The 15,409-nt window shown below is 38.0% G+C and overlaps 2 protein-coding genes across 3 annotated transcripts in view; one reads left to right on the top strand and one right to left on the bottom strand.

Moving 5' to 3' along the window:
* RIOX2 (ribosomal oxygenase 2) overlaps positions 1-12,531 on the top strand; it is a 71,025-nt gene extending 58,494 nt beyond the window's left edge. The window contains exons 9-10 of the mRNA XM_074389188.1: positions 2,609-2,698; positions 12,481-12,531. Of these exons, the coding sequence (XP_074245289.1) occupies positions 2,609-2,698; positions 12,481-12,486 (96 nt within the window). The 3' untranslated portion in view covers positions 12,487-12,531. The remainder of the gene's footprint in view (positions 1-2,608; positions 2,699-12,480) is intronic.
* Positions 1-15,409, bottom strand: part of CRYBG3 (crystallin beta-gamma domain containing 3) — a 134,769-nt gene that overhangs the window by 26,274 nt on the left and 93,086 nt on the right. For both annotated transcript variants that reach the window (XM_039480486.2, XM_074389183.1), the window contains 2 exons: positions 14,366-14,475; positions 10,924-11,050 (listed from right to left, as the gene is read on the bottom strand). In XM_039480486.2, the coding sequence (XP_039336420.2) occupies positions 10,924-11,050; positions 14,366-14,475 (237 nt within the window). The remainder of the gene's footprint in view (positions 1-10,923; positions 11,051-14,365; positions 14,476-15,409) is intronic.

Below are 15,409 nucleotides of genomic sequence, written 5' to 3'. Positions count from 1 at the left end.
TGTGCAGAAACTTCTAACCTGATGTCATCCCATTTGTCCATTTTTCCTTTGGCTGCCTGTGCTTGTGGGGTATTGTTCAAGTTTTTGCCCAGATCAATGTCCTGGAGATTTTCTCCAATGTTTTCCATAGTAGTTTCATAACTGGAGGTTTTAGATTTCAGTCTTTAATCCATTTTGATTTGACTTTTTGCATATGGTAAGAGATAGGGGTCTAGTTTCATTCCTCTGTGTATGGATATCCAGTTTTCCCATATGCTGTTCTTCTTGATGGCCTAGACTCTCAGTAGACGGAGCTGTAACTAGCTACATCTAATAGGCCATCTTAGCTCTTCTCTGCTCTGTACTTAACTCATTTAGTCCTTATAAGTTACCTTCGATGTGGGGACTATTATTATCCCTGCTTCACAGATGAAGAGGAGAGGCACAGTTGACATTTGAATCCAAGACAGCAGAGATTGTGTTCTTAACCCCAAAGCTACTGTTCTAAAATGCTCTAAATACCATTATCTTATCATGTAGAACATCTCTGGTTGGCAGGTGTGCTATTAGACGGGACCCTGACTTCATCTTGCTTAGCTATCATCTATGACCCATTCTTACTTATTCCATTGCTAAACAAATGTGTCCGCTATCTAAATTTGAAGTGCTGAGACCTTAGTACAAGTACTCTACTAGGACTACATTTACATCAACATCTCCTCAAAATAACTGGATAAAAATTTAAAAATCTATATAATACTATTTTTTTTCCCATTAAAAAAAACTAAACAGACTTGCACTTTGGCACTGTATAGTTCTTTAGGGTTCAAGTCATCATTTGTACTGAAAAAGTGTTGATCGTTTCAAGGTTACATTAATTGGTTAGGCCCTAAATATAACATATACTTTTAATTTAGAAATATTTTGCAATCAGCCACTGAGAACAGCCCTATTTGTATAGCCCCAAAATATCAATGCACCCCAATCTTTGCCAAATGAACCAATGCTAAAAAAACTAAGTGGAATTAGACTGAATTAAAGGAAATTAACCATCATGCATACCTCAAACCCTTCAGTTCCAAAGAAATACCAAACAGTATGCTGACGAAAAAAGTATTTGAAATGATAAAAATTGAATTGAAGGCTCATAGATCTCCAGTAAGACTCTAATCCAGAATTTTAGACTTGGCCTACTTAAAATCATATAAATACCTCAGCCTTTCAAGACTCAGTGTTGAATAACAAATATTAACTATTGTCTATGAGCTATTATAATATTGTTGAGTGTATATCATGGGCTAAATAAAGGTGTCACATGCACCGGTTCATTTAACTCTCATGTTTTCCTCAATGAGAATGTCGAAGCTTAGAGTGGTGAGAAACATGCCCCCACAGAGGCTGGGAGCAGTCGCTCATGCCTGTAATCCCAGCACTTTGGGAGGCCGGGGAGTGCGGATCACAAGGTCAGGAGATCGAGACCATCCTGGCTAACGCAATGAAATCCCGTCTCTACTAAAAATACAAAAAATTACCTGGCCATGATGGCACACACCTGTAATCCCAGCTACTCAGGAGGCTGGGGCACAGAATCGCTTCAACCTGGGAGGCAGAGGCTGCAGTGAGCTGAGATCGCGCCACTGCACTCCAGCCCGGTGACAGAGCAAGACTCCGTCTCATAAAAAAAAGAAAAGAAACACACCCGGGGTCACTCAGTTAACAGTTACTAGTGGTAGAGTCAGGACTTGAACCGAGAAGGTCTCTAAGACACTCAAACCGAACTCTTCACCAGTAAACTCTAACCCTTCTCAGAGCCTCTCTCATTTGGTTTAGAAAATCAGTTTCAATATGGATTTATCTTTCTTACTGGTCTTTGTTTCCTTCTTTTTTAAAAAAAAAACTATGATACATTTCAAAAAGAGTAAATAACACAGATGACCATGCACTTAAAATCCACACATAGTACATTTTAGTTTTACTGTATTTGCGTCAAAGTTTTAAAATAAATAAAACGTAACAAATACAGATGAATTTAAACTCCCAACTCCCCAAGATGACCGCTATGCTCAAGTTGTAAATTTTTTCAGCTTATATTTTTATATTTCTATTAATGGTTATGCATCTTGTTTTTAAAATTTACAGAAAATGTATTCTACTGTAACATCTTTAGTAGCCTGCTTTTCTTGCCTACTGTGTTTGAAATTTGACTCTTCATACATGTAGCTCTCCAAATCATTGTACCTATTATGTTTCACTCCCTTACAGGAATGTGTGGTTATTTGTTTCATCCACCAGAGCTGCAACAGATGTCCTGAGTCCCCCGACTACTGTAATGAACACTTCTTTCACTAGCTGTGTATGAATAATCTTACTTCCCTGCAACTAAGCCAAATCTTAGTATTTTCAGATTTTAAAATGTCTGCAACTAGAGTAAGCTAATGTTACCTCCTCATTGTTGTAAATTTTATTTCCTTGATCACTAGTGAGGATTAACATCCTTTGGATGTCCTGAGCCATTTTTCCCTCTTCTATAAACTGCCTATTTATATCCTCTGTTGGTTTTTGAAATGGATTTTTCTGAATTGGTTTAAAAGAGCTCTTCTAATTATTTTATTTATTTATTTATTTGTAGAAACAGGGACCAGCCACGTCCAGGCTCGTGTGGAATACCTGGCCTCAAACAATCCTCCCACATCAGCCTCCCAAAGCACTGGAATTACAGGTATGAGCCACCACAGCCAGCTAAGAGCCCTTCTTATATTCGTACACTAAACCATTGCAGGTTATATAGAATGTAAACATATTCTGTGGCTGCTGTGGCAGTCTGAATAATTAATGCCTCTCCCCACCCCACCCCAAATGTTCACATCCTAATTCTTAGAACCTGTGAATATGTTACCTGACATGGTAAAGAGGCACTTTACAGATATGATTAAGAATTAAGGACCTTGAGATGGGGACAATCACCTGGATGGCTCAGGTAAGCCCAATGTAACCACCAGGGTCCCTGTAAGAGGAAGGCAGGAGGGTCAGAGATAGAGAGCAGATAAACAGCAAAGCTTGGAGTGGTGCACACTGAAGATGAAAGAAGGCCATGAGTTAAGGAATGCTGGTGGCCTCTAGAAGCTAGAAAAGGGAAGGAAATGGGTTCTTCCTTAAAGCTGCCCAGATGGAATGACTGCTGACACCTTAAGATTACTGCAGTATGACCAATTTCGGCCTTCTGGCCTGTGGAACTGTAAGACTGTGAATATCTGTCATCTTAAGCTACTAAGTTTATAGAAATTTGTTACATCAGCAATAGGAAACTAATACGTCTGGCTTTCACGGTTTACTTATTCATTTGTGCTTTTTCTGTTTCAAGAAAGCCATCCTACTCCAGTATCATCAGGATAGATTCCTACATTTTCTTCTCGGTTGTAAAGTTTGCTTTTCACATTTAGTTGTTATTAGTCCACCTGGAACTTATTTTTGTGTATGGAGGAAAGCAAGATTCTAACTATGTTTTTCCATGGAATAGGTCAATTCTCTCAACATTATTTAACAGTTCATCATAGCTCCATTGAAACGCTGTTGTCTTCCAAATTCTATTATTATATAGGTCAGTTTCCATGCTACCCTATTCCCCTATCCCATTTGTCTCTCCTTGTACCGACTCCCACTAATTAATACTGCTGTATAAACCAATATATATTTGGTAGGATAAGTGACCCTACATGTTGTTCTTAAAAATTATCGGGGCAATTTTGGACCCATCATCTTTTTCAAATTAATCTTAGGATAAGCTTGTCATGTTTTACTCCCCACCTCCACCCCCCAAAGGGACAGAACACTGTTGTTTTGCCTAAAAAAACATTAATTTGGGGACGACCATATCTTTACAATATTGAGCCTTTTTACCTATAAAAGATCGTATCTCTCCAAAGTTTACTTCCTTTAACAGGTTTTATAATATTCCTAGGAAAAAACTTACTGCCTTGTGTTAGATTTATTTCAAAGTACCCTTAATTGCTATAGTTTAATTGCTATTTATCTTATACCCTGCAACTTTTAAAGATATGCTTTAGCCCTAACAATTTATCATTTATATCATAGATGCTCTTGCCAGTCTTCTTTCTTCCTTTTTTAAATCTTATTTTTTAGATTAAACTTTTTTTATTAGCTAGAACTTTAGAATACTGAACAGCAGTGGTGACAGGGAGACCTTTGCCTTCTGCCCGAATCAAAGAGAGTTGTTTCAAATATCTCACTGGGAAGTGTGATGTCTACTGTAAGTTTTTGTTGGCTTTCATTTTCAAAATGTGCATAATAGTTGATACCATTAACTATGGGTTCAGCTAAAAAGTTTAATAGTAACCAAATTCTTCTACACTTTATAAACTCATTCCAACGTTTCATTCTGAGGCTGGATTTATAGTCTCTCTCTATTTGTAGCTGTGCCTCTTATTCAGTATCCTTCCACAGAATGAATCATTGTCTTGCCAATTCTTAGTCTACATCTTAAGATCATTTATGTCATCGCAGTGTTAATTTCATCTGAAGTTTTTCTACAGCCTCTTGTTATAATGGTTCTTTGGTTTTGCCTGCTTGGAGCTGCCAGGGCCGGATTATTATTTCAAAGCAGCCAAACTTCCATTCCAAGCCCCAGTGGAGAAATTAGAGAAGCAACCAGCTAACACTGCTCCCATGGAAAGGTAATAAAACAGGTTAGCCCACACGCTCCTGGTGCAGTGCTTAATGTTTTATGCAATAGTCTGAAAGTTGCAGTTATGTCCATCTTTGATCAATCAACAGTTGCTCATGTATCTTGCTCCTGTCTATATATGTCATTATTCTTTTAATACCCAGTCTGACTTTAAAGCATTTCATTAATAGCTAGCAGCTGTAAATTACTTTTTTTTTTTAAACTTAGGTTCCCTGCCAACCCCCAAATTCTAAAGCTACTAATACAACACTGTGAATGGGTAAGACACAAACCTATAGTAAGACCAAAGTACAACCCCTCTTATGGATGAGCTGAAGTAGAAGAATGAACTTCACACAAATACTGCCTATATATTTTAGGCATGAATAAATTAGGTTATTTAGTCCACTTATTACATAATGGACTCTTGATATTTTTATAGCATTGTGCTAAGTAGTGGGGACATAAGGGTGACAGAATTCAAAGCTACATTAACTATTAATCATGCCCTCAATAGCTTTACAGTTTCACTAAGTGTGATGAAAAGGAGAAAAGTGAAAAGCATCTTAAAATGCAGAGAAAGAATATTCAGGACAGACAAAAGTCACTTTAAGAAATGAGGATCGTTGAAGGCTTCCTAGAATTGAGGTCCTTTAAATTAGATATCAAAGAATTTAGAAAGAAGAGAGAAAAACTTCACTCTATGTTTCCACATACAATAGAGAAAGTTTAAGGAAGGTACTGGGAGGCGAGAGGGAAAGCTTGTAAACAGATCTGTGAGCAGTAATATTGGCAAAGCAGGACCTGATGTCAGGTCTGGGCCTTATGGGAAGGCTACATGCTCAAAGCTGCAAAGAAGAAAAACTGAAAAAGGCAGAAAATTAGTTATGTACCCATTACAATAGCTTTAGAAAGAATAAGGCACTCAACTTAGTCATGGTGGTGGAAAGGGGATAAGAGGAAAAGCTTAAGACGCAAATGGGGCTGGGTGTGGTGGCTCACGCCTGTGAGCCCAGCACTTTGGGAGGCCAAAGCCAGCGGATCACTTGAGGTCAGGAGTTGGAGACCAGCCTGGCCAACATGGTGAAACCCCATTTCTACTAAAAATACAAAAATTAGCCCGGAGTGGTGGCATGTGCCTGTAATCTCAGCTACTTGAGAGGTGCTGAGGCATGAGAATTGCTTGAACCTGGGAGGTGGAGGTTACAGTGAGCCGAGACTGTGCTGCTGCACTCCAGACTGGGTAACAGAACCAGATTCCAACTCAAATATAAATAAATAAATAAATAAATAAATAAATAAATAAAGACATATTATGGGGTAGAATAATACTGAGAGCTGCTGATTGGATGATTTAAGTCATGAAGTAGGGAGAATCAAAGATGAAGACTAACCGTAAGACCAGATGATGGGAGGTAATGATGATGGCTTTCAACAGAAACAGGGCAGAAGAGAAGAACAAGTCTGTGAGGGAAAATGGGATGCAGGCAAAACCTACTGAAGACCCATGTCGAATCTGGGAATGGAGCTCAGGGAATAACCAACTGTTGCTTACTCTAGATATTTTGTGAATCATCTACACTGATGGAGGCAAGAGCTGAGGTTACGATAATGAAAATTTCTAAACACAACAGAGAAAAGGCCAAGAATAGGTATCTGAGGAACACTGCACTTGAGAGGCCAAGAGGAAGATAACATTTGGATTTGATGATGAGCTTGTTATGCTAATTCTTCTTTTATTCAATATTCAGTACTTAGCACAGTATTTAGTAAATAGTAGGTATTCAGTACTTTCGAGTGAATAAATATAAAATGCATCTTCAGCAGTGGTTTTATTATGCCACATTTTTGATATTTATATAAAGAATTCGGCTGGATGGTGCAGTGGCTTGCACCTGTAATCCCAGCACTTTGGGAGGTGGATCGCTTGAGCCCAAAAGTTTGAGACCAGCCTGGGCAACACAATGAAACCCCATCTCAATCAAAACACCAGAAAAACTAACCAGCATGGTGGTGAACACCTGTAGTCCCAGCTACTTCAGAGGCTGAGATGAGAGAAAGAATTCAGCCACCCTAAATATTTTCCTTTGATTAAAGCAAAATGAAATACCTTTAAACTTTCTTCTACAAAATTACTAATCAGATGTGTTTTACATTCACAGAACTCTACACTAATGCCCCAAGCATCATCGTAGGTCCTTTTACCACCTTACTGCTCTTTCACACCCAGTATGATTATTTCTAAATACAGAAAGCTTTGGTTTCGGTCCCCACAAAACAATTAAGCTTCGTTAGTGATATTCAATCTCTTTCATCTTAAAAGGTCTTCTTGTAATCACTGCTAAGCAATCAAACTATTACCAAACCAAGGCTGCTGAAAATCTTAAAGAAAAGTCAATAGAAACCCATTCCACTATGGTTTAAGATAGGTATTTAGGCATATTATTAGACACGTAATTTTTCCAGATCTATATCTTTGTGAAGAGCCTATGAAAACCCTGGGTTTTAGTTCACTTTCCTAATTCTAGGCCACTTAATTTGTTACTATTTTTCTCAAATGATTATACAGAGCTATCTTAGTGTGATTAAATCTCCCTATATTAAATGAGTTGATGATTTTAGAATTCTAACTGAATTTTCAAAGAGAACTGGGGACCGTATTCTGAGGCAGACTTTTCTACTTGTCTACCATATACTTCATTTGACAGACACCAAACCACCTCCAGACTGTCACTAAAAATTCATCTCAAGTTTTTTCAAGGAAGTTAGCTCTGTTACAGTGGCAGGCAGAAATTATTAAGATTGCATCTCCTCTCATTTTCTCCAAAATCTAGTAACAGAGAACACCTCTGTGAGTTTACACATCTCTGGTAGACTGTATTACTGTTTGAATATACTTTGTCAACTTCATCCCTTCCCAGGTGAGAGTCTATTCCCCTGCCTATTTATGTCAGGCTTGTTCCTATGGCTTGCTTTTGGAAACAGAATGTGCGTGGACACAATGATGTGTGCATGGACACGATGAATCTGAGCAGAAGCTTCAAATGTGACTCTGTGATTGTGCCCTCGCTCCCTCTTTCCCACCGCCATCCCTACTTGGTCCCAGTGCAAAGCATATACAAAAAGTGTATCTGAAGCCAACTCATAAGCCTGAAGTGGAGGCCAAACAACTGTCTTGCCATTTCTGAGACAAAATATGAAAATGAAATGAACATTTGTTTTAGACCACTAAGGTTCTGGAGACTGTTGTGAAAGCTCATACATGACCTTATTCCCTCTGACCTTGTGAATCCTAAAGCCAGATAAATTCTTTTTCATATCCAATTAGAAATATGAAGAGGATACTTATTTGAAACAGAACTGGAGGCTGTCCATGATTTGAAAATACCTGTTCTAACAGTTACTTTACAGAAAAATTAACTGAGATACAGATAAATTAAGAGATCTGCCTAAGGTCATATTAGTTAGAAGCAGAACTATGACAACTATGCTCGCAGCCCCATGCACTGTAAAATGACTGCAACACTGCAAATATGTCTTAGTGGCCCTCTGGAATGTAACCTTCACCTGTACCAACAGAAGTTAGCCTGGAGCAGCAAACTGTCATTTTCAAAATATACCGATCTTCTATAAAGATGAAGTCTTAAGACTCCTCAATATTAATGACACGTAAGCACCAAGCCATAGCATGTCTGGGAATACCAACTGCAGGCAACATCCTTAGAATTCTGAAGTTTTAACTAACAAAAGCAGAAGCAAAGGATTAGCTCATACTTATATAATGTCAACTTAATTACACAGAAACCTTTCCTAGAATGAATCCAGAATTACACTGGATTGTGGCACAGACATTACGAAATCCATACACACACAAAAATGCGTATCAATTCCTAAGTAAGAATATAGCGGGGAGAATCACAGAAAGAATCAGAATGAATCAGAGAAGCAGCATAGGTAGGGTACCTAGCAGCCTCCAGGGAAAGGACACAGAATCTGGAGGATGTGAGCAACTGGGACCTAGAGAGTGAGAGAACTCTCTTTTGAGAGGAACGTTAGCCTACAGACTAATCTCAAGACATCTACCTTATTTTACACAAATCTTATGCTCAACAAATAACCTCCTGATGACTAATTCAGTTTCTCTTGTTCTTCCACAGAGGGGGAAAAATGCCAAGGACAGAATTCTCGAGCATGCCAGTCACAAGAATCCACTTATTACAAAATGCTAAATTGACCTTCTGGTTTACATATCAATCTTCCTACATCTGATCAACTTAAAGCTTTGGGACCTCTGTTGAGGTGCCTTCATGGTCAATCTGCAGATCTTTGTAGGATATCCAAACTCCCTCATACTCCTCCCATTTCAACAGCAAACCTGCTGTCATAACACATCTTCGCAAAAGATGTTTCAAATATTTTCAATATATTGTGAATAGGCCTTAAGATAACTAACATGCTACCCTTACATAAACTGAATATACTCTTTAAACCATTCTTGAAGTGAAAAGTCTATAGATTTCAAGTCCTTCCCAACAGGCACTTTCGCTTATGCTGCCTGGAGTCCACAGGACCAAAACTAAAGACTCGCCACTGCACAGGACGACTCACGTGAAAATATTTCTTTCTGCTTATTTTCACTCCCCAATTTTTCATTTTACACTTCAAGAATCTAAAGGAATTATGCCTCTTCACAGAAAAATAGTAACACTCATTAATTCTGACCCTGTTTCTAAAATGCCCTCCCTAGACATTTTGATAGTTTAGTTCACTGAATTAAGAGTTGTCCAAAACCCTTTCAAGATGGTACTTTCAAATTTAGGCCTCTATCTTTTGCTTTTAGAGTTAATACCAAATAAGTATCGGTCTACTGATTTGGCCACTGAAAATGGTTTAAAAAAATTACTTTCCAGTACATGTGGACCATCTTCCAATGTCTTTGCCAGCATTGTCAAAGCCTGCAGAGACTTGCCAGACCACATTTTCTTTTTTTTTTTTTTTTTTTTTAACCAGTTTTCCTCCAACCCACAAAAAGTATTAGTAGCCACTTATTCTTTGCTAGTTGGTATCTGAGAGCCATTGAAAGAAACCCAGAACACTATTTATAAATTCTTGTTCTTAGCCAAGACTCTATAATTAGTCTGATACCAAGAATACTCTATCCAGGAATGCCTTGTGAAATAGGACTACACTGCTTAGGTTGAGATCAAAGATCCTGAGTATGGCCATTATCCCTGGAGTCAGCCCTAACAGAAAGGTCTGAGTCACTACTACTATTATGTAGAGTTTCTAGTCAGCTCTGTGTAAAACTTGAGCTTTGACCAAACATGTCCCCAAGTAACTGTCATAACTAGATATCTTAAAAGTACCCCAGATCCTCACTAGTTCCTCTGCACAGATCCTATTGACCAGGGGCCCAGAATTGATGTCCTGGAGTTGTGGTCGTTTTTCTCACATTTTAAATTCTAAATAAGTGTGGTGAAAAGGAAAACCTACTTACTCTATAAATATGGGCCTCAAGGTGACCCAGATCATTCTGCTCACATCAGACAGAAAAGTCCTGGTTCCACAAAACAAGGTTTGAAATTACTGTCTGTGGTGGCCCATGTCTTAAAAGTAACATAGTTAACCTTAGGAGCAGACAAATTGTCACGTGACTTACCTAGAATAATAAAGTAGTTATTTTTATATTTAAGCAGCTGTAACAATAACAACCATAGTGCTAATAGCTAACATTTAAATGAGCACTCACGATATGCTGTGCACTTTATAAGCATAATCTCATTTAATACCCCAGTGGCCTTGTAAGTACTGTTATTTTATTTTTATTTTCATTTTTACAGATGAGGAAACCCAGGAACTGTGCCAATGTCACTCAAATTGATTAAAGTATCAAACTGGAAGTTAAGTGGAAGTCTATATTGTTTCAGTTCTTGAGTTTTATACCCCTGCTTTTTTTTTAAAAAAAGTAGAATATCAATATTACATTTTGGTTGGATTTCATGAGTGAACCTCAGTTTTATAATGACAGATGAATTATTCATATTATGAGATTTTTTTTTTTTTTTGAGATGGAGTTTCACTCTTGTTGCTGGAGTGCAATGGGGCTGGAGTGCAATGGCACGCTCTCGGCTCACTGCAAACCTCCCCCTCCCGGGTTCCAGCAATTCTCCCTGCCTCAGACTCCAACTTCACATTATTATCTGTGGTAATTAAACTGGACAAGAAAAGGGGTCTCATAAGTATGCATTTGGCAAAGTACTTACATAGTCAATGGGCTTGAGAGATTTGACTTTAGATGCTGGGCAGCCGCAGGAAGTAAGGTCAGCATAGAGGCCTTCTTCTAACACACAGTGATTAACAAACATGTCTTCTTGGTAATAGAGGAGCCAGCTAAAAGCCAACCAGTAAGACATTCAGTCAAATTGCATTCACTTGGCAGTTGAGGCTCATTATCATGCTGTGGGAACTGGGCTAGGGGTAGGGCACAGTATAGGTAGCACAGAGCAGGCCCACACCAACTTTAAAAACAAAACATACACCAGCTACCACTATCACTCCCTCACTGCTTCTGATGTGCCAGGCATGAGGCGAGGCACTTTACATTTACTATTTCACAGTGCCCTTAATAATCTAAGAGTTCGGAACGTCCTCATTTTATAGGCAACAAAAGTAAGGATTAGGAAGGAAAGGTGATTTTCCCATGGTTCCTCAAACTACTCAGTGATAGAGAGGAAGTCTGAAATAAGACAATGCCTGCTTTAAGCTAAAGACATTCTTTTTATTTAGTGCTTTCAATACAGCACTCTGGGATTCGATTATGGTGATTATTAAGTACCTGAACAGATTGTAAGTTCTTTTGGGGAAAAATTAAAAATTTTTTTGTATTCAGTTTAGATGAGAATAGAAGACAGGTATTTTAAAATCACACAAGAGTATATAAATCCCGTCACCTACAAATCTGACAACTAATGGAAAATTTTCAAAAGAAATAAACCCCTTAGAATCCTCAATGGGGAGTTATCTTCAGTACAGCATTCATCAAAAGATTGCTTAATACATACCCTTTTGAAAAGAAGGAGCCTAAGGGAAAAATTAAATGGCTGTTACTAAATTTAGTTTTGGTGTGGTTAAGTTCTAGCCCCGTATTTTAAGATCACCGGGACTGTACTCTTGTTAGACCAGTTCAACTTTGCATAACCGTAGAAATGCTGTGTGACATTATAACTTACTGTCATGTCTTCTACTGTAATAAGCATTTTATAGTCAACATTTATCAAAGGTTTCTAATGTGCCAGGCATAAAGCTAGGGCATTATTTTTTTCGTCCTTATATGACTCCTTTGAGGTGGGTACTATTATTACCCATCCTTTACAGATGAGGAAGCTGAGGTTCAGAGGTGACCCATTTTGCCTAAAATCGTATAGCTAGAAAATGGTGGAACGGGGCTCAAATCCAGGTCTCTCACACATTCCAGGTGCTTATACAATTCCCATAGTTCTTGTCTTTTTATTATCCTGCTGTTGTATATTTCCTACATGAAAAGATATGTGTGACTAGTGTGTCCTACAACACAGTGTCAAGAAAAATACACTTTCCTCCAGAAAATCTTCAGTGCTTCTCATGAACAGACGATGATCCTAAATCTTGTAAGAGATTTTCTTTTATCTTAGTGTAGAAGAAACTCAGAACCAAATAATAGTAACAAAATTATTTCGGGTCGTTGGTATGTATATTTCTTATTAGAGTTGCAGATTTCTATTTAACTCACAGTGCCCTACTTTGTGTGTTTTAATGTTGTAAAACTCTCATTTCCTTTTCAGAGTTAAGTATGTAAACAAAAACAAATACAAGGAGGCTCACGGCAGAAGAGCTATAGGAAACAGGAGAAGGAAGGGACTGCTTGATTTCGGGTTAATCAAGAAGATTAACAGAAAGAATGGGGTGGACTGAAACCTAAAGGATATATCCGAATTATTATTAAGCAGGTGTCACAAACTTACATGACTGCAGGAGACCACAGAGGTAATGAAATGCAGTAACAGGTGGAAAAAACTTGGGAATGGTGGTGACTATGGCAGGCTGGAAAGCACATATGCAGTCGGTTCAATCACTGACAAAGGCAAAAGCTTTCCCCAAGTCTTAAAATCATCTGATTTTTAAAGAGAAGGTGGAAAACAGCTTCTTCTGAAAAATATCCTAAACATAAGTATTATTGATACAAATGTTTTTAACTTGGCGTACAGGCCAAGCAAACGACACCCGCTGGCTACATTTACCAGAGACCTCCAGCCTTGCTATGAAGCAGCCCTCCGCAAGCCGCAGCATGTGGGCCAAATCCGCTCCACTGCTTGTTTTCAAACAGCCCGTAAGCTAAGACTGGTTTTCACAGTTTCAAAGGGCTTAACAATTTAAAAGAAGACAATTTCATGGCATGGAAATGGTACACATAATCAAAATGTCAATGTCCGTAAGTAATGGTTCATCGGAACGCAGCTGTGCCTACTGGTTTGTGGACAGCTGCTGTCGTGCTGTATCTACCAGCAGTGTTGAGAGTAGCTGGGACAGAGCCTGCGGAGCTCACAAAGTAAAAAATATTCACCATGTGATTCTTTGTAGTCAAAGTTTGCTGACCCCGGGGATCCAAGGGGCTTTGGAAAGCGAATATTAGAAGAGAGGAGACTAGGACGGGAAGTGGATAGGGAAAAGGGAGCTAGTTGATGCCAAGGTCTGGAAAAGAAAGAGTTTGAACTTGATTGGACTGGTACTAGAAAATGGCTGGGAACTAAAGCATTAGTAAAAATATTAAACTGGATTTTGGGACAAATAATTGGACTATGATTTGTTTGGGGTAAACACCAGAAATAAGATGACGCTGAAATACAGGGTAATTAACATACTGAAGTGTTTCCAAGTGAAAAACAGAAGGCTCAGGTCTCTCATGGTTCAAGGGAGAAGGGAGGAAAACTGACAAACCCAAGATATTTTAATGGAAGAAAAGACAGACTTCGATAGGTTATTAGGAAGATGTTTGATACACAGAGATGCCACAAACTGTACAGTTAAAAATAGTTAAAATGGTAAATTTTGTTATGAATATTTTAGCACAATAAAAAAATGGTAGAATATATTTTAGCTGTGTGACTCACATGCAGTTTCATATACATATGAAAAATACATAGTATGTTGTTGCAATTGGAAGAATATTAGATTCAGAGATAAAAAGAAAAAAACCCAAAGCAATCACAGGTCTGAAATTTGGTATATAATCTTGGAAAACGCTAACTCTGAACCTGGTTTCCACATCTGTGAAATGGGGATGATGAATACTTTGTTAAAAGTTTAAAAAAATTAGGATTAACATGTCTTACTTGGATAAAAACACCAGGTATTTTTATAGCATTCCACTATGCTAGACAGTAAATACACAAAATAAACATTCAAAATATTTAGGAAATAATGTAAGATCACAGTGAGAGACAAAATCAAAATGCTCCCTAAGTTGTTTAACCAGCATTCTGTTTTTCGGTATTCTGTCACAGCTCAAAATACAAATTAAGCAAAATTAATATAGACCAGTTAGCAGGTAACCAATATCTGTTGAAGAGAAATTTTAAAGATTCGCTGTGCATGCAAAAAATAAATTTATATAAATTTTAAAAATTAGTTATTAAATAACAGCAGAAAACACTTAATAAGCACACTTACCAACCTCGAAGAACTTTAAAAGAACATGGCATGAGTGAAGTCAAATCAGCAGTTTCTTCTGTAAAATCTAAACATTCACCTTGGAACCCTGGTTTACTGAATGCTTTGAGCTACAAGAACAACAACACGACAGTTAAATTTAAAAAATGGTCTTAGGTGATCACAAGCAAATAAAAACCTTTAATTTCATGAATTTATAAAATGCAGCAACATAGTAAACTCATTTTTAGTCTATTTTCAATGAATTCACGTTAAGGATGATGATATGCTCCTTAAACCTGCTTTCTCACGTTTCCAGGAATGGAATGTCACTGTTTATCATTTTTCTTGCCTCTCTTCCACCAAATTGTGGGTCCAGAGGCCTAGAAAACAATTCTACCTGTAAGAGTACATCGGAGTCCTTCTTCCACTAAAACGTGGTCCTTTATTCTCTCAAACAACCATTATGCCCTATGCTGAGACTAGATGTATAAAATAAGAAACAATTTAGTGCGAAAGAAAGAGGCTTCGATTAGTGTGAGGCTACAAGGTATGCTGCTTCTCTCCCTCGCTCTTCCTGATCCACTGTTAACAGGAGGAGAAGAGAGCACGAGCGCATGCCCATGGGCAAGCAAGAAGAGTGCCCATGAGAGCACGGGGCAGATGGCGGAGGAGGTAATAATGACGGGATTAGTGGAAGATTTATGGTGAAGAAAGAAAGATATCTGTGTCATGTATTTCAGCTTACAGCCTTCGGTTTTCTGATAAGAATACCTTAAATGTACAGCTTACAGTTACATATAAATACATTTCTACTTTAGTCCTTTTTGTCAAAAAAAAAAAAAATCCATGAAATCTCAACTATAATTCCCTTTAGACCAGATATATAATAATTTGCAATTCCAGTAGCCTGGAATGTACAATAGGAATGAAAAAAATTAAAAGCCCTGCAAAAATTTCATAGCACACTGGAGACCTGGAACAACATGGCCACAGGTCCACCCTGCACTGACGGTCCTGCACTGGGGCACAGAACGCATCATAACAAACCATCTGCAGCATCGC

This window comes from Saimiri boliviensis, chromosome 18 (assembly GCF_048565385.1).
Source record: "Saimiri boliviensis isolate mSaiBol1 chromosome 18, mSaiBol1.pri, whole genome shotgun sequence".
In the NCBI taxonomy this organism is placed as follows: domain Eukaryota; kingdom Metazoa; phylum Chordata; class Mammalia; order Primates; family Cebidae; genus Saimiri; species Saimiri boliviensis.
Note: the sequence above shows the minus strand (reverse complement) of the source record. Positions and strands in the feature narration are given on the sequence as shown.